The 25,252-nt window shown below is 39.6% G+C and overlaps 3 gene segments (V, D, J or C); 1 reads left to right on the forward strand and 2 right to left on the reverse strand.

Annotated features, from left to right (window-relative positions):
* Positions 1–4,504, forward strand: part of LOC119907338 — a 6,468-nt gene extending 1,964 nt beyond the window's left edge. Inside the window, 2 exon segments of the V gene segment in view lie at positions 2,868–2,898; positions 4,004–4,504. Coding sequence covers positions 2,868–2,898; positions 4,004–4,332 — 360 coding nt within the window.
* LOC119907337 overlaps positions 1–9,061 on the reverse strand; it is a 13,089-nt gene extending 4,028 nt beyond the window's left edge. Inside the window, 2 exon segments of the V gene segment in view lie at positions 8,493–8,791; positions 9,008–9,061. Of these exon segments, the coding sequence occupies positions 8,493–8,791; positions 9,008–9,059 (351 nt within the window).
* A 14,903-nt stretch (positions 9,062–23,964) lies between these two features.
* On the reverse strand, positions 23,965–24,446 carry LOC119907644. The segment is given in 2 exon segments: positions 23,965–24,287; positions 24,395–24,446. Coding segments are annotated over 2 exon segments (375 nt in total).
* Positions 24,447–25,252: the final 806 nt, after the last annotated feature.

Genomic DNA, 25,252 nt, shown 5'->3' on the forward strand with positions numbered 1-25,252 from the left:
GGAGTTTGATTCTCTGGACTTACCTGTGAGCAGCAGCAAGAGAGTCCAGATGAGGACGCAGATCAAAGTCATGTTTTGATGAGGAGGATTTCTGTGGCTTCTGTTGTCATGAAGACAGCTGTCAGTCATCCAGTGTTCAACTCTCAGGACTATAAACTCTCCCAGAGCACTGGAGCATGGTGCTGCTGATGCAAAGTGGCTCTCTATGGAAATGCTCTGACTGACTCCAGCAGGGACATGAGCTTAGAAGTTAGCTGCAGAAGTTACTATATTACTTTTTCTGTTTTTTTCGAATGGAGTTTGCCATTTCAGCCATTTAATGTTGCATCCATTACACATCACTGCCAGAACAGATTACAGGTTACACCGAACTGTCAGTTTCCTGCTGTGTAGTGGAGACACGTTGATACTGATTTGTAACTGAAGCTTTACTGTTTGCATTGTTCTTCACATCACATTTATTTCTTCAGAGTCACTCACGTTTCAGAGGTTGATATTCATTGTTCCCTCTTCTGTCTGTTTCTTAATGTTTCATTTGCATTCAGTTGATGTGCTGTCAAGGATTAAGATTTTCATTAAAGTTTCTATTTATCATATTTTTTTGAGAAGATTCACTTTGGCTATGCAGGACGAGCTCACTTCAGAACACGCAATCGACCAACAAAATAATGTAACTAATTATTAGGGCTGACCCCGAACAGTCGAAGACAATACCTATTCGTTTTTACACCTTAACACTAGAAGTTGTGTGGGCATCATGTTGTTTCTTTCTTTTGGCTAGTATAGGCAGTAGTTTTGACGTGATTGGCTGTAGTGAAACCTGGCTTAATGACACATCATACCTGGATATTCTTAATCTCGATGGTTATAAGCTGTATAACAAAAACGGATTAGTTAGACCAGGTCGTGGAGTATGTCTATATGTAGATTCAGGACACTCCGTAAGTATTTGTGATTGCCTCAGTATTGAAGATGGTCACTCGGATTGTCAATTTATTGAGACAAATGTAAAAATGTCATTGTTGGAGTTATTTATTGACCTCCAGACTCTGACCATGACATTTTCAAAACCAAATTAGATTAACTTTTATATCTGATAAATACAAATAAGAAAATGTTTTATTCTTGTGGACGTCAATATTGAAATCTCAAAAGAGGAGAAGGCAAAAAATTATTTTATTAATACTCTTTATTCTTCGTCTTTTTCCCCACCATAAATTCATATACTAGGGTAATGGAATCCATCAGATCAATCTGACATCATCATTTCAGATATTGACAATGCTAGTATGGATTCAGGTGTAATACTATAGATCATTTTCCCATTGTACTTTTCATTGATTTTGCTAAAAGACTGATTTTCCACATTTTAAAACAAAAGCTTTTCAGAAATCTTAAAGCCAAAATTGGGATTCAGTATATAACTGCAAAGACCCAGACATTGCATATAATGTTTTAATTGATGAGCTAACTGACTCCATTGATCGTACAATACCCGAAAGAACATAAAAAGTGGTGCTGTAGATCGGAAAGTGTGGCATACCAGGGATATTTTAAAATCCATCAAAACAAAGAAGTGATGCACATAAGGAATCATACGAAATAGAAATAAGCTTACACATGTACAGATAGGTAAGCAAAGGCACTACACCGAGCTTATAAAGGCTGCTGAAGGTGATCAAAACGATCCTGGAAGGTGCTCAATGAAGTCCTTAGTGGATACAAAACCACTGTACTTCCCGACATCAAAACAAAATACAATATCAGAAATGCTAGTAGTGATCTTGACTAGATCTCACTAATAGCTTTAACAGTCACTTTATCTCTATAGGTAAAGACCTCTCCAACAAAACTGGAACAACCAAAGGGTGCTACTTTCACTGCAAGGCAATTATATGAATTCATTCTTTTTAACATACACTAACAAAAATCAACTCTCTAAAATCATTTTGAACATGGAAAGTTCCCACACAGCTGGGACGGATGAAATCTGTAGCATAATTCTTAAATCTATTGTAAATTAAATTGCGGAGCCTCTCGTCTACTCTATTAATCTTTCTTTACTTTGTGGGACTGTACCCAAAATGACAAAGATTGCTAGAATTGTACCAGTTATTAAGTCAGGTGATAAAAATAGTATGCACAATTATTGACCCGTACCTATATTGTCCACCAATTATAAGGTATTGGAATGAATTGTATATACTAGACTTAGTAATTACTTTAAAAAATGTAATATTCTTGTTTCATCACAGGATGGATTTAGGAAAAAGAGCACCATTTATGGCGATTCTTGATCTCATAGAAAAAATCAATGATGCCATAGATAGTACTATCTATATATATATATATATATATATATATATATATATATATATATATATAGATAATATATATATATATATACTATAACTCTCCCAGAGCACTGGAGCATGGTGCTGCTGATGCAAAGTTGCTCTCTATGGAAATGCTCTGACTGACTCCAGCAGGGACTTGGATTACTCTGATCATGCTGTTTATCAATGGATCTGAGTATTAATTATAAATCTTTTAAAAACTATTTTAATATATATATACTATTTTATATATATTATAAATTATTTTGGTTTCATGCTTCTAGACATATGTTGTTTCAAATTGTCCTTTATCTTATTTAAATAAGAATAAGAAACTTTCATTTTAAATAATATATCAAATAAAAACATGCATTCTGGAAATTTTACACTGTCTTATTTTCATATTTAACATAGAGCTGAAGAAACAGCCATGTTGTTGAGTTTGTTTGTGTCAAAGTCAGAGAGCCGTGTCTCTCTACAGTGAGAGGTTTTTGTACGGCTCTCAATGAGTTTGTATCACTGTGGTGGACTTTTGGTGGAGGAACCAGACTGGATGTTGGAAGTAAGTCAAACCTTTAACAAACTTTTATTTTAAGAGCTGTTTTTGTTCTTTTATATTCAGCATGCCAAGAAACTATTTGACTTTCTAAATTAATGTATAATATTTAATAAAATATTATGCACTAAGATTAAATGTTCACTTCAGCAAATCCAATTCAAAAACTTGTTCCATTAAATATAGAACAGTAGGCTAAACCTGAGGAGAAATCACTATTTACAATATTAAAGGTAAAGTTGTAGCTTGAAGGCTTGTAGCCTTAGTTTAGTTTGACAAAGTCAGAGAGCCGTGTCTCTCTACAGTGAGAGGTTTTTGTACGGCGGCTCAATGAGTTTGTATCACTATGGTGGACTTTTGGTGGAGGAACCAGACTGGATGTTGGAGTTTCTGCTGAAATACTAAATACAGCATTGTCAAATCATGCTTTAAATTCACGATTTGAAAGTTTGAGGCACAATACTTTTATTGTTCATGTTTTTATATCTCTCCTTTACCATGGAGGCTAACTCAGAGAAGCTTGACTAAACTTTTCTTTACACATACCTGTCATACTGAAATTCAAACACCCTGAAGTGGCGAAAAGATCAAACTTTAATCTTAAGGTAAAAATGTATGCCAAGATTAGTTTTGAAATTTCCACTGCCATAATAACTGTTGTTAGGATTTAATAAAATTAACTTTCTTCCGGTAAAATTGAACAGATAGAAGATAAAGATGGATACTTCCAAATGTTGCATATATGTTAGAAATTTTGTTTGAAATCATTTAAAAACGTTGGTAACGATGAGTGAAATACATATGAAGAACATTTCCTTCTGGTCAGTTCATTTTCTGTATTTGTTTCCTCTAAATGTTTTAAATTAATGTATAGTTGAAATTATTGAAGAGAAATTTGATATTTTAAATCTGTAGTTTGATATGTTTCAGGTCGTTCTGTATGATGATTCTCTCTGTGCTGATTTGCATGAGAGGCTTCTTAAAGGGAAGTGAAACAATGTGTGAGTGAGTGACTGGTGGAGCAGAAAAACCATCTGACAGAAACTCCTTAAAGGAGAAAATCAGCTCTCACACAGTAAAGGTGTCCTCTAAGCTGATTGGTGTCTCCTAGGTGATGTCCGTCCCACCCTGACGGTGCTGCCCCCCTCCAGTGAGGAGCTGCAGCAGGGGAAGGCCACGCTCATGTGCCTGGCCAACAAGGGCTTCCCCTCAGACTGGAGTCTGGCCTGGAAGGTGGACGGCAGCAGCAGCAGCAGCAGCTGGGAGGAGAGCAGGAGCCCCGGGGTGCTGGAGAAGGACGGCCGCTACAGCTGGAGCAGCACCCTGAGGCTCCCTGCAGACCAGTGGAGGAAGGTGGGCTCTGTGACCTGTGAGGCCACCCAGGGCTCCCAGGCTCTGGTCTCAGAGACACTGAGGAGAGACCAGTGTTCCCAGTCCTGACCTGACTCACTGGGACTCTGCTACTGGTTTTACTCTCTGAACTCTGTAACTCTCTCTGTGTCTGTGTCTCTTTCTTTCCTTAAGTCATTCTCTAATCACATGTTTCATGGTTAAGTTTGTTTACTGGATTTAATTTGGATTATTTCAACACAATAAAGACCAGTTCATCAAATTTGTTGTTTTCATTTCTGTTATAGTGACTGTACTCTGTTACTCTGTCATCAGATCATATTAACAATATTCAACTTTAAGTAGTGAAGATTCATTGATGTAATAATGCTCATGCTGTTAACACTGTAAGAAAATAAAAAAAAGTTATTTCAAATTAAATAATATTTCATGATAGTTTTATTTTTTACCAACAAAGATGCATTTTCCTTCATTTTATCAGTGCAGGATTATATCTGAGGTAATTTCTTGTTCTCCTTGAGTCTCACCTTACAGAGTCTCTGTTTAGCAGAGACACTGTAAAGTTTCTCTTTATAGCTGCATTAAGAGAACTTTCTAAATGCAGGTATAAACAAGGTGTGAATGAAAGAATGAAAGCGGGTGTTTTCATGAATTCATTTAAAATGTAGTTTGTACAAATCTACATTACTCAATACAGTTTCAAGGATTAAAAATATAAAGTACTTTCAACATGAGAAGGTTCTTATCTCAGATTTTCAAACCAAAGATTTTATGTCAGTGTTGCATATACCACACAGTGACACATTGGTCTATTCTGATGGAGCATGCAGGGTGAAACAGTAAACACAAATATCAAATTCCCATCACATACTCCTCCCTTGTGAGCATTCTTTGATCACTCAAGAATATACAGCATTACAAAAAGATCATCAGGTCATAGAAAGGCATCATGATGTAATCTACACCAGTTTAACCAAGAAAACGAATCTGGGTCCTTCCTTTCATCACAGTTCTGCTGCTGCAACAATGGCATGTTCACTTGTTCATGGAGTGTGATCATTTGAATAGACACACATTTATCAATAGCTCTTACAGTCAAACCTCTGGCACATGGAATAATGCAACATCCACAGAGAGGTAACAGCGCTACAGCAATCATTAGGCCTGCTAGTATGGGCATCACTAAGGCTTTTTATTTAGCAAATACAGAATCAGACCAGTCAAACATATTAGTGTCCACTTCAGAGTTCTCTGCAAGTTCTTCTCGTAGCGAACGCATTCCTTCCAGCACTGGGGTCACCGAACCATCTGGAGCTGTATTGTTGGGCACAAACGTACAAGAGGAGTTATTAAAATTATCCAAGCATCCCAGCCTCTTTGGGTGCTTCTCTTGCCTCTAACACTGCTATGTGATGTCAATGCCTGTGTGTAGTTCACTGTGGTGTACTGTTGTGGTGGCTTTTGTGCATCATGCTTGTGATCTAAGAACTGCAACAGAGGAACTGTTAATGCTATTGCAATGGCAGCAAACATCTGTGTTGTTCCTCGTAGGCCCACACATGTCTGGGTGTCTGACTGGGTCCCATGGATGTCTCCTTCCAGAGACAAACATGCTACTCACTCTTAAATCAGCAGTGGATGAGACCAGGAGTTTTCCCACTAGCTCCCTTGTGTTGATGTTTGCTGTCTAACAGCCTGTGAGTCCGAGACAAAGGGTGCCTAAGCGTTCCCAATCCCTCCTTCACTCACAACACAAGGTCATGTGCTGCTAATGAAACATGTAATCCCCTCCCTGTGTTGTGTCTTAGGCAGATTGAGCATGTTTGACAAAAGTTGTGAGGGTGTGTTGTGAAACCTTTCATGAACCAGTGTCTTGCTTCACCACAATATTTCATTAGTGATAAAGTTACAGTTTTGCAACACCAGCACTCTGTAGTTTTCTAGTAAGGCTAAACTAAAAAGGAAGAAGAAGAATTGGTTAGTGTTAGATATTAGGCTCTGGCCACTGCTCCTGTTTAGGAGAGGGAAAACTTTCAACAATGACAACAAGACAGTAATTCTTTCACATGATGAATTTCTATGATTTTGTTACACTTTTGTTGTGCTGTTGTTTCTTTTATACTGTATTAATATTGAAAGACCTAGTGCACATGTGTCAAACTCAAGGCCCGCCACATCATTTTATGTGGCCCGTGAAAGCTTTAAAGATTCATGATTGTCTGAAAATAAAAGTCTATGCTGCCATAAACTACATCTCCCACAATGCATGTCGATTTGTGACCCGAGAAGTGACGGTATCCCGCCACTAGATTGCGATGTTTCCACACCCACTATGGTGGTTTTCCGACAAGTGGAGATGAGAAATGTATACAAACAATCCCTAAATGTCCAAGACCAGAAAACTTTATGCAGAAGGAAGGCAAACTCATCAATGGTGGGAAAGTGAATACATGTTTGTGATTCAAGGAGAAAACCCGGTAGGCTAGGCCTATGTCTTTTGTGTTATGAGACAGTATCAGTGATGATGGATCAACGTTATTTAAGGCTCGTGCAGACAACAGACAGCGTCGGCCGATGGCCGTGCCGTTCACACTGCACAACTTGCCGTCTTGTGATGGGGGTCTTGAAGTCGTTGTGGCGTTCACACTACGTGACTGATCTGTGACAGGGGGTCACAGACTACACGAGCTGACAACGACTGTGTCACCTGATGCTGGTTTCCAAACCACGTTTTGTCAAAAAAACACACGAAACGGGAAATGACGCGAACCTACAGACAAAACAGCTGTTGTTTGTTATTATAAACACAGCAATTACAAAGACAAAGAATCTGGGTGAAAGAATGCATTAGGACACGCAGGTAGCAGGGATTGTCTGAGCTACAGAGAAAGCCGGAGGTGAGTAAAAAGTGTATTTATTTATTTATTTATTTATTTATTTCAAGCAAAATAGTGTGACAACAGAAAAGATACACAATAATAATAACTTATACACTTATGCTTGAAATGGAGTGGGAAGAAGTAAAACTTATTAAACCCCACCCCAGTCTATCAAAGAATTTATACATACAAAAAATAGCTGCTTCCTTCATCAATAATCTCAAAGAAAAAATATTACTAATTAAAAAAAATTTAATAATAATAATAACAATACCTCATTTAGAAACAGTGGATGCACAAGTCAAAACCACACATTCATACCATACATACTAATAATATACAAATATTTCCAGAGGTAACAATGCTTATCAAATACCAACAATGGTAGATGGAATACCACAAGGGTAAATAAATGACAACTAATCCAACAATCTACACAACATGAATACAATCAAACCTCATTGTCATTGTAATGTAACCAGACCTTTCGTTTGTAAAGACGTTTGAAATTGTGAATGCCTTGACATGCGGTGAAAAAGTAGCTACCTGCTCTGCCAGCTGCCTGCTCTCATTGGCTGGATGTGGATGTCGAGTCGGCCGACTCCTCCAGATATTTGGCGTGCTAGATATCTGGCAGATGTCTGCGATATGGCAGAAATGTGTTGAGGAGGCGTTTTGATGCGTCTTTGAGTAGTTCACACCGATCAACCGCTGATTTACTCCCGATCACAGCCTGACGGTCGCCGAGCGGCAAATCGGGCTAAGAATTGTGCAGTGTGAACTAGGCTTAGGCTCCAGTAGCCTATACGTCTGCATTTTCCAGGTAATCAAACTATCTCTCATTAGTTGGATGTATCCCCTCTGCAAGGCTGTGTGCAGCTGGACTATTTGTTTTATGAAATGCCACATCTGTCCCTCATGTTATTAGCAGCTTTCTGCACCTCTGGACTGTGAAAAAGTGAAAAGATTATGTTTGATGATATTTGTCTTTGTTATTTACTTGAAATGTTGGATCTTTGATTGATGAAGTAATGAGGGTTTTTAAATCTGATAAATTCATTTACTTATGTTATAATAACACAGAGAAATTTTCTTACTAAGGCTATATTTTTACATCTGATAAATGTCCTTAACTTGAATACATAATGAAATAAAGAGACAATTGTTTAACAATATGTTAAGGATTAGTTACGTTTATGCAGTCTTACAGTTGCAACTGGCCCTTTGAGGGTGACCGTATTGCTTATGCGGCCCTCTGTGAAAATGAGTTTGACACCCCTGACCTAGTGTTATGGTTTCTGTGCAGCTGTTGATTCAGATCAGTTCCTCTCCAGCTGCGAGAGGTTTCTGTACGACGTTGTATCACTGTGTGAACGGGAAGCTGTAATCCTGCTGACAGTAATAAACTCCTGCATCTTCAGTCTGGACTCCTCTGATGGTCAAAGTGAAGTCAGTTCCAGACTGACTCCCACTGAAACGATCTGAAACTCCAGACTGACGGTTTGTAGCATGATAAATCAAGAGTTTAGGAGCTTCTCCAGGTTTCTGAAGGTACCAGTCTACCTCATTGCTAACACTTGAACTGGCTTTACATCTGAGAGAGACAGTCTGTCCTGGAACAACAGACTGAGCTCCAGGAGACTGAGTCAGGATGATTTCTCCTGATGAATCTGGAAAACAAGAAAAAGAGGAGAAGGGTTATTGAGACAAATCCAGTTTGGAGAAAGATGATCAACATCCAAACAGAAGAGTCTCGTTTCTTTAACATGGAGAACAGATGGAAGAAGGTAAATGCTGCTTGTTTCAGTGTTTCTCCATCACAGCAGAACATCATTGTGGTGAACCTGGTTGCATCCTGAAGCAAAGTTTTCAGAAGAGAGTCTCACCCTGAACAAGGAGCCCCAGGGTGGCCAGCAGTAGGATCAGTGACATCATCATTGTGCTGCCGGCGTGTCAGTGGCTCTGAAAGGCCTGGACAGCCACTGATCAACACTGGCCTCTTAACGGCTGGGAGCAGAGAGGCAGGACACATATGCAAACACACAGAGTCAGTGAGCTGTAGCTGTCCTCAACATATCATGGTGTTTCCCCCTCAGTGCTGAGAGTGTTGATCTACATATTTACATATTTACATGTAGAGGATACTGAAAACTTCCCCTACATGTAATATGGTAATATGGTGTTTTAGACAATGATTAGTGACATTAATATCAATGTAGGTTTGACATCTGTAGGTGTCTGTAATATGGAAGTTTCTTCAAGTAAAGTAGTGTTGGGTGTTTGAGGGGATGTTGAGGCCGACGATCTCAGAGAGCTTCCTCGAGAAACTCCAACCAGAAAACATGGAAGTCATCATCAGTTACATTACTGTTTTTATGACATGATCTTCCTCAGCAGATGGAGTTCACCCAGCTGTCATGGAATATTTTAACTTTGAAGCCAACGTGGACATGAAGTCCTAAAAATGCAGAGAGGAATAGGAATTTGAAAATCTGCATTTCAATGAAAACTGGGTGACTCCATCTGCTAAGAAAGATCATGTGATGTGATTGAAAGCTCCACAGTTAGTGGATGGATGTTGTGAGTTTGTTTTGCTGTTTCCAAGGTTAAGAATAAACATTTAGTCACAGTGTATTTGTGTGTTTTGATTTGCATGTTAGAGAAAATGTGTTATTCCATATTGTTTATGTATGGGATATAGTTATATATCAAGGAGGTTACTTATTTCTTTTGTATTTTTATGATTTAAGTTGATATTTAGCTTTTCTATGGAGGACATACGTGTATATATTTAAAATACTATTTTGTGCATTCAGGGATGTACTGGTTTTGTTTGGGCAGTCTCTGATCCTGAATGTTTCTGATGACAATCTGTGTCTTCATATTTCCAATTAAATGTATATAGTTGAAATTGCTTTAATCCAGTATGAGGCTGAGGTCAAAGGTCATGACCAAGAATTTTCTTATCTGCTTTCCCAGGTTGGCTACTCAGGACTATTGGGCAAATTAGAAAAGACATTAGGATTATAAAAAGACATGAATGGATGTTGAGAAGCTGTGATGGAGAAAGAAATTTGATTTCATATTTTTTTGTAATTGAGCTTATTTGGTACATGTTCATTGGTGGTTAAAGCAAAAGTTGTGAAATCTTCAACCTCACATATGACAGTGTGTGTGTGTCCTCAGTGAAGTGTATCAGTCTCTGCAGTAGCTTCCAGCTGCAGCAGTCAGTTCAGTTTCTGTTCAGTCTGACTGAGGGAGGTTTTTGTACGACGCTTTTTCACTGTGTGAACAACCACTGACTGTTGATAATATGAAAACTCTGACAGTAGTAAACTGCTGCATCTTCAGCCTGGACTCCACTGATGGTCAGAGTGAAGTCAGAGTTTGATCCACTGCCTGTAAAACGACCTGGAATCCCTGATGCTCGATTGCTAGCAGCGTAAATGAGCAGTTTAGGAGTTTCTCCATCTCTCTGTTGGTACCAGGCTAAATAGTTAGAGCTATATACATCCTGACTGGTCCTACATTTGATGGAGACGGAGCCTCCCAGAGCAGAGCTCACTGCTCCAGGCTGAGTCACTGTGACCTGGCCTCTGGACTCTGAGGATACAGAGACAAAAACATAAAGCAGCGTCATGGTTTTGTGGGCTTCATTTCAGAGGGACGGATGTTCATAGAGGAGAGGAGTTTGATTCTCTGGACTTTACCTGTGAAGCAGCAGCAGAGGAGAGTCCAGATGAGGACGCAGATCAAAGTCATGTTTTTGATGAGGAGGATTTCTGTGGCTTCTGTTGTCATGAAGGACAGCTGTCAGTCATCCAGTGTTCAACTCTCAGGACTATAAACTCTCCCAGAGCACTGGAGCATGGTGCTGCTGATGCAAAGTGGCTCTCTATGGAAATGCTCTGACTGACTCCAGCAGGGACTTGGATTACTCTGATGATTCTGTTTATCAATGGATCAATCAGTATTGATAAGACATTTAAAAAATATATTTTACATTATTTTGGTTTCATGCTTCTAGACACATACTGACTTATTTCAGTTAATTGCTAGAGAAGAAAATGTATAAATTTATTTTAAAATTAACAATTAAAACATTCATTCAAGTCTTATTTTCACATGTCAGCTGATAAAATGTTACAAACAGAAACTATTTTTGGTGAGTTTGTTTGTGTCAAAGTCAGAGAGCCATGTCTCTCTACAGTGAGAGGTTTTTGTATGGCGGAGTTTGTATTACTGTGGGAAACGTTCAGTGGAGGAACCAGACTGGATGTTGGAAGTAAGTTTCTGCTCATATACTAAATACAATATTATCAAGTCATACTTTAAATTCAGCTTTTGAAAGTTTAAGACAGTGTGGTATCCAATATATGTGCATTTGACTCATAACAGTTTAAGCACTTTAGCAGCAGGACAGAGGGTCAGTGACCTCCTAAGGGGAGAGCAGTGATTGGTGGTTATGTAGGGACTGAACCCTTTACTATAGAATTTGACCTCCAACCCCTTGTTTTGTTACCTCAGAATAGTACTGTACCCTTCTATGGTTCGGAGCTTTATTTTGCAGACTCAAACCCTTCTATGGTTCCTAACAGATACCTACACATATCCTATATAAGCTGTGTTTGATGTACAGAGAGACAGAGTGGCCATCGGGCTGGGTCACTCTCCAAGCTGCTGCAGAGCTTGTAATTGATGCTGAACTCCTTGATTTAATAAACTTTTATGATCAAGAACAGTGTCATTTCTCTCTGTGCTGATTTACATGAGAGGCTTCTTAAAGGGAAGTGAAACAATGTGTGAGTGAGTGACTGGTGGAGCAGAAAAACCATCTGACAGAAACTCCTTAAAGGAGAAACTCAGCTCTCACACAGTAAAGGTGTCCTCTAAGCTGATTGGTGTCTCCTAGGTGATGTCCGTCCCACCCTGACGGTGCTGCCCCCCTCCAGTGAGGAGCTGCAGCAGGGGAATGCCAAGAGGAGGAGGAAGAGGAGGAGTCCTGCTCATCTTGTGTCCTTCACAGTAGCATCCATAATTTGAACCTTCAGAAATTAGAACAGGTTGCAACAATCTAATGGTTATTTCTGCAGTACAGTGTTGTAAAAAATATTCATTTTTGGCAATAAAGGTAAAAATTATACTTTTGGTTTACATACGTTTATGCTTTTCTTTTCTTGTATGGTACTGTATACAATACTGTGCTACAGCAGTAATATTTTGACAAATAAATATTTGCTGTTTCAACACTGCATTGGTGTTTACAGTGAATTTCTCAGCACATTTTAGCAGATTACTTACACTGTAAAACAATTTATGAAAGTGTACACATAGGCCTATGAAAGACAAAAGAGTATTAGATTTAGAACAATAGTGTGTAAATGGTATATCCAAAAACGTACTATTATGAAAAAAGTGCCATTTGATGCAAGTGCTTCATTTTGGGATGTGTTTAAGGCATTTTGAATGCAGTGTTATATTTTGAAGGCGATATGAGGCATTTTGCATTTTATGTGTGCAGTTTTGCGAATTGTGTTTAGAGTTTTGAAAAAAGGAGACATAGTTTTGAAAATGTGTGTAAGCAGTTGGAATGAACTGTAATGTAATATTAATGCAACCAAGACATTATAAAAATAAGTTTATTCTTTTTTCCAGCTTCCTTAAAGCTAGATCGCAGAAACTGCTTCACTACACAAACTGCAAATTAGTTATTTAGTGACAAAGCTAATTTTTGAAGTATTTCAAGGTAAGTCAGATTTACAATATTTATCTCATAAATGAAGATGTGCTATTGGTAGAAACTCTCATGTTGAAATGGGTTTAGAAATGTCCTGAAAGTTTCATGAATCTAATTAAACTAAAAAGTCTATGATGAATTTATTTCATTTGAATTATGAGGTAAGTTATTATCAGCACATTATATCATAACAGTATCAGAATCAGTAGTTTGATCTCAAAATACAACATGTGTGTTTACGTCTGTAGAAAACTAAACTGTGTGACTTCAATATAAAACTTTTAAATCTATTTTATTTGAAATGTAATCTATAAAGGAAACATGAAAATTCATGTCAAAAACTAGTTTTAATGTGTTTGACTTCATTGTCAGTAAATTACTAAAGTGTTTCTATAACTCTGCAGATGTTGATTCAGATCAGTTCTTCTCCAGCTGAAGGAGGTTTTTGTACGACATTGTATCACTGTGTGAACGGACGACTTTAATCCTGCTGACAGTAATAAACTCCTGCATCTTCAGTCTGGACTCCTCTGATGGTCAAAGTGAAGTCAGTTCCAGACTGACTCCCACTGAAACGATCTGAAACTCCAGACTGATGGTTTGAGCATCATAAATCAGGAGTTTAGGAGCTTCTCCAGGTTTCTGAAGGTACCAATCTACCTCATAACTAACACTTGTACTGGCTTTACATCTGAGAGAGTCAGTCTGTCCTGGAACAACAACAGTCTCACCCTGAACAAGGAGCCCCAGGGTGGCCAGCAGTAGGATCAGTGACATCATCATTGTGCTGCCGGCGTGTCAGTGGCTCTGAAAGGCCTGGACAGCCACTGATCAACACTGGCCTCTTAACGGCTGGGAGCAGAGAGGCAGGACACATATGCAAACACACAGAGTCAGTGAGCTGTAGCTGTCCTCAACATATCATGGTGTTTCCCCCTCAGTGCTGAGAGCGTTGACCTACATATTTACATATTTACATATTTACATGTAGAGGATACTGAAAACTTTCTCTACATGTAATATGGTAATATGGTGTTTTAGACAATGATTAGTGACATTAATATCAAAGTAGGTTTGACATCTTGGATGGAGTTCACCCAGCTGTCATGGAATATTTTAACTTTGAAGCCAACGTGGACATGAAGTCCTAAAAATGCAGAGAGGAATAGGAATTTGAAAATCTGCATTTCAATGAAAACTGGGTGACTCCATCTGCTAAGAAAGATTGTTGTGTGGGTTTGTTTTGCTGTTTCCAAGGTTAAGAATAAACATTTAGTCACAGTGTATTTGTGTGTTTTGATTTGCATGTTAGAGAAAATGTTTTATTCCATATTGTTTATGTATGGGATATAGTTATATATCAAGGAGGTTACTTATTTCTTTTGTATTTTTATGATTTAAGTTGATATTTAGCTTTTCTATAGAGGACATATGTGTATATATTTAAAATACTATTTTGTGCATTCAGGGATGTACTGGTTTTGTTTGGGCAGTCTCTGATCCTGAATGTTTCTGATGACAATCTGTGTCTTCATATTTCCAATTAAATGTATATAGTTGAAATTGCTTTAATCCAGTATGAGGCTGAGGTCAAAGGTCGTGACCAAGAATTTTCTTATCTGCTTTCCCAGGCTGGCTACTCTGGATTATTTGGCAAATCAGAAAAGACAGTGGGATCATAAAAAGACATGAATGGATGTTGAGAAGCTGTGATGGAGAAAGAAATTTGATTTCATATTTTTTTGTAATTGAGCTTATTTGGTACATGTTCATTGGTGGTTAAAGCAAAAGTTGTGAAATCTTCAACCTCACATATGACAGTGTGTGTGTGTGTGTGTGTGTGTGTGTCCTCAGTGAAATGTATCAGTCTCTGCAGTAGCTTCCAGCTGCAGCAGTCAGTTCAGTTTCTGTTCAGTCTGACTGAGGGAGGTTTTTGTACGACGCTTTTTCACTGTGTGAACAACCACTGACTGTTGATGTAATGTGCACTCTGACAGTAGTAAACTGCTGCATCTTCAGTCTGGACTCCACTGATGGTCAGAGTGAAGTCAGAGTTTGATCCACTGCCTGTAAAACGATCTGGAATCCCTGATGCTCGATTGCTAGCAAGGTAAATGAGGAGTTTAGGAATTTCTCCATCTCTCTGTTGGTACCAGTGCAAATAGTTCCCATTATAAACATTCTGACTGGTCCTACATCTGATGGAGACGGAGCCTCCCAGAGCAGAGCTCACTGCTCCAGGCTGAGTCACTGTGACCTGGCCTCTGGACTCTGAGGATACAGAGACAAAAACATAAAGCAGCGTCATGGTTTTGTGGGCTTCATTTCAGAGGGACGGATGTTCATAGAGGAGAGGAGTTTGATTCTCTGGACTTTACCTGTGAAGCAGCAGCAGAGGAGAGTCCAGATGAGGACGCAGATCAAAGTCATGTTTTTGATGAGGAGGATTTCTGTGGCTTCTGTTGTCATGAAGGACAGCTGTCAGTCATCCAGTGTTCAACTCTCAGGACTATAAACTCTCCCAGAGCACTGGAGCATGGTGCTGCTGATGCAAAGTGGCTCTCTATGGAAATGCTCTGACTGACTCCAGCAGGGACTTGGATTACTCTGATGATGCTGTTTATCAGTGGATCCATCACTTTATCAGAGTATTGTTAATATTTTTAAAAAAACTCTTTTATATGATTTTGGTTTTATGCTTCTAGAAATATTTTGAGTTATTTTAGTTAATTGCTAGAGAAAAAAAATGTACCAGCAGTATTCCCTTTACACAGCAGCAATAAAATATCTCTTGTAAATCTCAACTTAAACATTAATGTAATCAAATCAAATATTAAACCAAAGCTATTTACCACTGCCAGGGAATTACCTTTTATCTAGTTTGTTGAAACAAGTTACCATCAGAGTCCAGTTTTCTTGGGATTGGGAACATAGAAACAGTCTATGTTCAGTAGAAAGTGTCCCTGTTACAGCGAGGTGAAGTGGTCGAGCACAAGGTGTACTGGGGTTCCTGTGAAACTGTCGTGGTCGTGCTCGCCTCACGCACACACCCGCCTGCTGCCAAAGTTGAATTGTCTTGAATTTTTTGTACGTGATGCACAGCACAATCATTGGAAGAGAGACTGATCCTCGCTGTTTGTGAGTTTCCAGAATCTAAATAGTTATCAGGACATCAACAGGAGGGAATTCACATGGCAGAGCATCCCCGCAAAACTAAATGCAGGCCTATCAGGTAAAGTTAGCCTGTGTATAATTTTAATTTAAGTTAAAGGCTGCGGCTGTGTAGCGCACAGAAGCCGTTGCCATGGTTACTATCCATAGAGCGCCGGCCGTTCACTCGCAGAGAGCTGTCTCCCTGTCTGTTCACCTGAGAACCTGCTGAAGCCTCTCCGCTGCTTGTTTGGGTTATTTTGCAGGCTGGTCAACATCCCACCTCTCCTGTGACCCATGGTTTGATTGTAGGCCTATGTGTATTCAGAGCCAGTGAGCAACGGAGTTTCAAAATAATAATTTAAAAATCTGTCGCCGTTAATTAATGAATGCTTTAATGCGATAATAATACGTTAACGTGCCCAACCCTTAACATTAATGTTAAATTAAATTCAGCTGATAAAGTGTTACAAACAGAAACTATTTTTGGTGAGTTTGTTTGTGTCAAAGTCAGAGAGCCGTGTCTCTCTACACTGAGAGGTTTTTGTACGGCGGCTCAATGAGTTTGTATCACTGTGGGACACGTTCGGTGGAGGAACCAGACTGGATGTTGGAAGTAAGTCAAACCTTTAACAAAACTTTTATTTCAATAGCTATTTTTCAACGTTTATAATCAGCATGCCAGAAAACTATTTGACTTTCCATATTAATGTATAAAGTTTATTAAAATTATTTGCACTAAGAAACAAAGTTCACTTTAGTAATATAAATTTACCAACTCATTATATAAATAGTAAATATACAATATTAGGCCACAGCAGAAATCATTATTTCCAACCTTAATGGTAAAGTTGCATCTTGAGGGCTTGTAGCTTTAGTTCAGTCTGTCAAAGTCAGAGAGCCGTGTCTCTCTACAGTGAGAGGTTTTTGTACGGCGGCTCAGTGAGTTTGTATCACTGTGGTGGACTTTTGGTGGAGGAACCAGACTGGATGTTGGAAGTAAGTTTCTGCTCAAATACTAAATACAATATTATCAAGTCCTGCTTTAAATTCAACTTTTGAAAGTTTAAGACAGATAAATATATCTTATCTTTTAATTATAAAACATTTAGTGTTCATGTTTTTATTTCTCTTCCTTTACCATGGAGGCTAACTCAGAGCAGCTTAACTAACTGTGCCTCACACAGTCCTGTCAAAATGAAATATAATCAACTTGGAAGTGGAGAAAATATAAAACTTTAATCTTAATGTAAAAATGTTTAGATTAGTTAATTTTAAAATGCTCTCCACAATAATGGCTGTTGTTGTGATTAAATACAATTCACTTTCTTCATGTAAAATTGAAGTAAAGATAAATATGAGTGTTTTAAAAATGTTGCCTATTGTTATGAATTTGGAAAAAGAATACAGTATTTCCATATTAATAGTGAAAGGACAACTGGCACTACTTTCAACACAGTGGTCAGTGTACCTGTCAGTAAGTGAAGTGATACAGCTGAGCAGTGATACCTGTGTGACTGAATTTGCACTTGAACAGTAACGACGTTTAAACTGTATCTAGTGGTTCAACTCATCATTATAGCTGTTAATGTAAGTGAAGAAACACTTTGAAATCCAGATGAAGAACATCTGATTCTTGTCAGATCATTTCTGTTTTGGTTTCCACTGAATAAATTATTGTACAGTCAAGTTTTTGATGATCTTGATAAGAAAGTTTGTTATTTATTTCCAGTGTAGTTTGATATATTTCAGGTCGTTCTGTATGATGATTCTCTCTGTGCTGATTTGCATGAGAGGCTTCTTAAAGGGAAGTGAAACAATGTGTGAGTGAGTGACTGGTGGAGCAGAAAAAACATCTGACAGAAACTCCTTAAAGGAGAAAATCAGCTCTCACACAGTAAAGGTGTCCTCTAAGCTGATTGGTGTCTCCTAGGTGATGTCCGTCCCACCCTGACGGTGCTGCCCCCCTCCAGTGAGGAGCTGCAGCAGGGGAAGGCCACGCTCATGTGCCTGGCCAACAAGGGCTTCCCCTCAGACTGGAGTCTGGCCTGGAAGGTGGACGGCAGCAGCAGCAGCAGCAGCTGGGAGGAGAGCAGGAGCCCCGGGGTGCTGGAGAAGGACGGCCGCTACAGCTGGAGCAGCACCCTGAGGCTCCCTGCAGACCAGTGGAGGAAGGTGGGCTCTGTGACCTGTGAGGCCACCCAGGGCTCCCAGGCTCTGGTCTCAGAGACACTGAGGAGAGACCAGTGTTCCCAGTCCTGACCTGACTCACTGGGACTCTGCTACTGGTTTTACTCTGCTCTCTGAACTCTGTAACTCTCTCTGTGTCTGTGTCTCTTTCTTTCCTTAAGTCATCTCTAATCACATGTTTCATGGTTAAAGTTTGTTTACTGGATTTAATTTGGATTATTTCAACACAATAAAGACCAGTTCATTCAAATTTGTTGTTTTCATTTCTGTTATAGTGACTGTACTCTGTTACTCTGTCATCAGATCATATTAACAATATTCAACTTTAAGTAGTGAAGCTTCATTGATGCAATAATGCTCATGCTGTTAACACTGTAAGAAAATAAAAAAAGTTATTTCAAATTAAATAATATTTCATGATAGTTTTATTTTTTACCAACAAAGATGCATTTTCCTTCATTTTATCAGTGCAGGATTATATCTGAGGTATTTCTTGTTCTCCTTGAGTCTCACCTTACAGAGTCTCTGTTTAGCAGAGACACTGTAAAGTTTCTCTTTATAGCTGCATTAAGAGAACTTTCTAAATGCAGGTATAAACAAGGTGTGAATGAAAGAATGAAAGCGGGTGTTTTCATGAATTCATTTAAAATGTAGTTTGTACAAATCTACATTACTCAATACAGTTTCAAGGATTAAAAAATATGACATGAGATGGTTCTTATCTCAGATTTTCAAACCAAAGATTTTATGTCAGTGTTGCATATACCACACAGTGACACATTGGTCTATTCTGATGGAGCATGCAGGGTGAAACAGTAAACACAAATATCAAATTCCATCACATACTCCTCCCTTGTGAGCATTCTTTGGTCACTCAAGAATATACAGCATTACAAAAAGATCATCAGGTCATAGAAAGGCATCTACACCAGTTTAACCAAGACAACGAATCTGGGTCCTTCCTTTCATCACAGTTCTGCTGCTGCAACAATGGCATGTTCACTTGTTCATGGAGTGTGATCATTTGAATAGACACACATTTATCAATAGCTCTTACAGTCAAACCTCTGGCACATGGAATAATGCAACATCCACAGAGAGGTAACAGCGCTACAGCAATCATTAGGCCTGCTAGTATGGGCATCACTAAGGCTTTTTATTTAGCAAATACAGAATCAGACCAGTCAAACATTTAGTGTCCACTTCAGAGTTCTCTGCAAGTTCTTCTCGTAGCGAACGCATTCCTTCCAGCACTGGGGTCACCGAACCATCTGGAGCTGTATTGTTGGGCACAAACGTACAAGAGGAGTTATTAAAATTATCCAAGCATCCCAGCCTCTTTGGGTGCTTCTCTTGCCTCTAACACTGCTATGTGATGTCAATGCCTGTGTGTAGTTCACTGTGGTGTTCTGTTGTGGTGGCTTTTGTGCATCATGCTTGTGATCTAAGAACTGCAACAGAGGACTGTTAATGCTATTGCAATGGCAGCAAACATCTGTGTTGTTCCTCGTAGGCCCACACATGTCTGGGTGTCTGACTGGGTCCCATGGATGTCTCCTTCCAGAGACAAACATGCTACTCACTCTTAAATCAGCAGTGGTGAGACCAGGAGTTTTCCCACTAGCTCCCTTGTGTTGATGTTTGCTGTCTAACAGCCTGTGAGTCCGAGACAAAGGGTGCCTAAGCGTTCCCAATCCCTCCTTCACTCACAACACAAGGTCAGGGAAAACAGTGGTTCAGTTGCTGATTGTGCACGCTTGTTGATCTGTTACTGTTCTGGTGCAGGCACCTTCCTGCAGTGGCTGGTATGTATCCATGTAGCTCTTTCAGCCTCCACAACCACCACAAAACCTCCTGGCGGGAGACTGCATCGGCTTTGTTGCTGGAGAGGGAAAAACTTCTATCCATTTTGGAAACATATCAACTATCATCAACAGTACTTTTTTCCTTTGCTTGGGTTTAGATAAAAACCTCCCTCATAAGGTGGTTAAACAGTTCATCTGGTGGTGGATGTGCTGCTAATGAAACCTGTAATCCCCTCCCTGTGTTGTGTCTTAGGCAGATTGAGCATGTTTGACAAAAGTTGTGAGGGTGTGTTGTGAAACCTTTCATGAACCAGTGTCTTGCTTCACCACAATATTTCATTAGTGATACAGTTACAGTTTTACAACACCAGCACTCTGTAGTTTTCTAGTAAGGCTAAAACTAAAAAGGAAGAAGAAGAATTGGTTAGTGTTAGATATTAGGCTCTGGCCGCTGCTCCTGTTTAGGAGAGGGAAAACTTTCAACAATGACAACAAGACAGTAATTCTTTCACATGATGAATTTCTATGATTTTGTTACACTTTTGTTGTGCTGTTGTTTCTTTTATACTGTATTAATATTGAAAGACCTAGTGCACATGTGTCAAACTCAAGGCCCGCCACATCATTTTATGTGGCCCGTGAAAGCTTTAAAGATTCATGATTGTCTGAAAATAAAAGTCTATGCTGCCATAAACTACATCTCCTACAATGCATGTCAATTTGTGACCCGAGAAGTGACGGCATCCCGCCACTAGATTGCGATGTTTCTACACCCACTACGGTGGTTTTTCCGACAAGTGGAGATGAGAAATGTATACAAACAATCCCTAAATGTCCAAGACCAGAAAACTTTATGCAGAAGGAAGGCAAACTCATGAATGGTGGGAAAGTGAATACATGTTTGTGATTCAAGGAGAAAACCCGGTAGGCTAGGCCTATGTCTTTTGTGTTATGAGACAGTATCAGTGATGATGGATCAACGTTATTTAAGGCTCGTGCAGACAACAGACAGCGTCGGCCGATGGCCGTGCCGTTCACACGGCACAACTTGCCGTCTTGTGACGGGGGTCTTGAAGTCGTTGTGGCGTTCACACTACGTGACTGATCTGTGACAGGGGGTCACAGACTACACGAGCTGACAATGACTGTGTCACCTGATGCTGGTTTCCAAACCACGTTTTGTCAAGAAAACACACAAAATGGGAAATGACGCGAACCTACATACAAAACAGCTGTTGTTTGTTATTATAAAGACAGCAATTACAAAGACAAAGAATCTGGGTGAAAGAATGCATTAGGACACACAGGTAGCAGGGATTGTCTGAGCTACAGAGAAAGCCGGAGGTGAGTAAAAAGTGTATTGCGGTGAAAAAGTAGCTGCCTGCTCTGCCAGCTGCCTGCTCTCATTGGCTGGATGTGGATGTCGAGTCGGCCGACTCCTCCAGATATTTGGCGTGCTAGATATCTGGCAGATGTCGGCGATATGGCAGAAATGTGTTGAGGAGGCGTTTTGATGCGTCTTTGAGTAGTTCACACCGATCAACCGCTGATTTACTCCTGATCACAGCCTGACGGTCGCCGAGCGGCAAATCGGGCTAAGAATTGTGTAGTGTGAACTAGGCTTAGGCTCCAGTAGCCTATACGTCTGCATTTTGCAGGTAATCAAACTATCTCTCATTAGTTGGATGTATCCCCTCTGCAAGGCTGTGTGCAGCTGGACTATTTGTTTTATCAAATGCCACATCTGTCCCTCATGTTATTAGCAGCTTTCTGCACTTTCTGATATTTGTCTTTGTTATTTACTTGAAATGTTGGATCTTTGATTGATGAAGTAATGAGGGTTTTTAAATCTGATAAATTCATTTACTTATGTTATAATAACACAGAGAAATTTTCTTAGTAAGGCTATATTTTTACATCTGATAAAACGTTGTATCACTGTGTTAACGGGAAGCTGCTGACAGTAATAAACTCCTACATCTTCAGTCTGGACTCCTCTGATGGTCAAAGTGAAGTCAGTTCCAGACTGACTCCCACTGAAACGATCTGAAACTCCAGACTGACGGGTTGTAGCATAACAAATCAAATGTTGAGGGGATTCTCCAGGTTTCTGAAGGTACCAGTCCACCTCATTGCTAACACTTGTACTGGCTTTACATCTGAGAGAGACAGTCTGTCCTGGAACAACAGACTGAGATCCAGGAGACTGAGTCAGGATGATTTCTCCTGATGAATCTGGAAAACATGAAAAAGAGGAGAAGGGTTATTGAGACAAATCCAGTTTGGAGAAAGATGATCAACATCCAAACAGAAGAGTCTCATTTCTTTAACATGGAGAACAGATGGAAGAAGGTAAATGCTGCTTGTTTCAGTGTTTCTCCATCACAGCAGAACATCATTGTGGTGAACCTGGTTGCATCCTGAAGCAAAGTTTTCAGAAGAGAGTCTCACCCTGAACAAGGAGCCCCAGGGTGGCCAGCAGTAGAATCAGTGACATCATCATTGTGCTGCCGGCGTGTCAGTGGCTCTGAAAGGCCTGGACAGCCACTGATCAACACTGGCCTCTTAACGGCTGGGAGCAGAGAGGCAGGACACATATGCAAACACACAGAGTCAGTGAGCTGTAGCTGTCCTCAACATATCATGGTGTTTCCCCCTCAGTGCTGAGAGCGTTGATCTACATATTTATATATTTACATGTAGAGGATACTGAAAACTTCCCTACATGTAATATGGTAATATGGTGTTTTAGACAATGATTAGTGACATTAATATCAATGTAGTTTCGACATCTTTAGGTGTCTGTAATATGGAAGTTTCTTCAAGTAAAGTAGTGTTGGGTGTTTGAGGGGATTCTGAGGCCGACGATCTCAGAGAGCTTCCTCGAGAAACTCCAACCAGAAAACATGGAAGTCATCATCAGTTACATTACTATTTTTATGACATGATCTTCCTCAGCAGATGGAGTTCACCCAGCTGTCATGGAATATTTTAACTTTGAAGCCAACGTGATCATCCATCCATCGTCAACCGCTAATCCTCCGTACAGGGTCGCAGGGGCAGGAGCCAATCCCAGCTGACATCGGGCAAAAGGCGGGGTACACCCCGGACAGGCCGCCAGTCCATCGCAGGGCTAACATGAACATGAAGTTCTAAAAATGCTCAGAGAAATAGGAATTTGAAAATCTACATTTCCATGAAAACTGGGTGACTCCATCTGCTAAGAAAGATCATGTGATGTGATTGAAAGCTCCACAACAGTTAGTGGATGGATGTTGTTGATGTTTGTTTTGCTGTTTCCAAGGTTAAGAATAAAAATTTAGTCTCAGTGTATTTGTGGAGTTTTGATTTGCATGTTGGAGAAAATGTGTTATTCCATATTCTTTAGTATATGCGGATATAGTTATATCAAGAAGGTTACTTCTTTCTTTTGAATTTTTATGATTGAAGTTTATATATTTAAAATACTATTTTGTGCTTTCAGGGATGTACTGGTTTTTTTGGGCAGTCTCTGATCCTGAATGTTTCTGATGTCGATATGTGTCTTCATATTTCTAATTAAATGTATATTGTTGAAATTGCTTTAATCCAGTATGAGGCTGAGGTCAAAGGTCATGAACAAGACTTTATCGTCTTATCTGCTTTCCCAGGCTGGCTACTCAGGATTATTGGGCAAATCAGAAAAGACAGTGGGATTATAAAAAGACATGAATGGATGATGAGAAGCTGTGATGGAGAAAGTTGATTTCATATTTTTATAATATTATTTTGTTACATGTTCAGAGGTGGTTAAAGCAAAAGTTGTGAAATCTTCAACCTCATAGATGACGTGTGTGTGTGTTTGTGTGTGTGTGTGTGTGTCCTCAGTGAAGTGTATCAGTCTCTGCAGTAGCTTCCAGCTGCAGCACTCAGTTCAGTTTCTGTTCAGTCTGACCGAGGGAGGTTTTCGTATGATGCTTTTTCACTGTGTGAACACATACTGACTGTTGATCCAATGACCACTCTGACAGTAGTAAACTGCTGCATCTTCAGTCTGGACTCCACTGATGGTCAGAGTGAAGTCGGAGTTTGATCCACTGCCTGTAAAACGACCTGGAATCCCTGATGCTCGAGTGCTAGCATAGTAAATGAGGAGTTTAGGAGTTTCTCCATCTCTCTGTTGGTACCAGTGTAACCAGTTAGAATTGTAAACATTCTGACTGGTCGTACATCTGATGGAGACGGAGCCTCCCAGAGCAGAGCTCACTGCTCCAGGCTGAGTCACTGTGACCTGTCCTCTGGACTCTGAGGATACAGAGACAAAAACATAAAGCAGCGTCATGGTTTTGTGGGCTTCATTTCAGAGGGACGGATGTTCATAGAGGAGAGGAGTTTGATTCTCTGGACTTTACCTGTGAAGCAGCAGCAGAGGAGAGTCCAGATGAGGACGCAGATCAAAGTCATGTTTTTGATGAGGAGGATTTCTGTGGCTTCTGTTGTCATGAAGGACAGCTGTCAGTCATCCAGTGTTCAACTCTCAGGACTATAAACTCTCCCAGAGCACTGGAGCATGGTGCTGCTGATGCAAAGTGGCTCTCTATGGAAATGCTCTGACTGACTCCAGCAGGGACTTGGATTACTCTGATGATGCTGTTTATCAATGGATATATCAATTTATCAATTGATAAGATTTTTAAAAAACCTGTAAAAATGTAAATTTAATTTAAAATAAACTAGTGCTGGGCAACGATTAAATTTTTTAATATGATTTTCTTGAAAATTGAAAATTTAATAATGAATTCTAAAGTAGTGTATTGCTTGATTTACTGGTACTGCTACATACACAAAAATGCAAAAACATGTGGTTTGCAAAGAGCTTTTTACCAGCAGTATTCCCTTTACATAGCAATAAAATATTTTTTTGTAAATCTCAACTTCAACATTAATGTAATCAAATCAAATATTAAACCACAGCTATTTACCACTGCCAGGGAATTACCTTTTATCTAGCTTGTTGAAACAAGTTACCATCAGAGTCCAGTTTTCTTGGGATTGGGAACATAGAAACAGTCTATGTTCAGTAGAAAGTGTCCCTGTTACAGTGAGGTGAAGTGGTCGAGCACAAGGTGTACTGGGGTTCCCGTGAAACTGTCGTGGTCGTGCTCGCCTCACGCACACGCCCGCCTGCTGCCAAAGTTGAATTGCCTTGAACTTTTTGTACGAGATGCGCAGCACAAATCATTGGAAGAGAGACTGATCCTCGCTGTTTG

Source organism: Micropterus salmoides, unplaced genomic scaffold (genome assembly GCF_014851395.1).
Source record: "Micropterus salmoides isolate LMB-PRFRI ecotype aquatic unplaced genomic scaffold, ASM1485139v1 Ms_hic_scaffold_17, whole genome shotgun sequence".
In the NCBI taxonomy this organism is placed as follows: domain Eukaryota; kingdom Metazoa; phylum Chordata; class Actinopteri; order Centrarchiformes; family Centrarchidae; genus Micropterus; species Micropterus salmoides.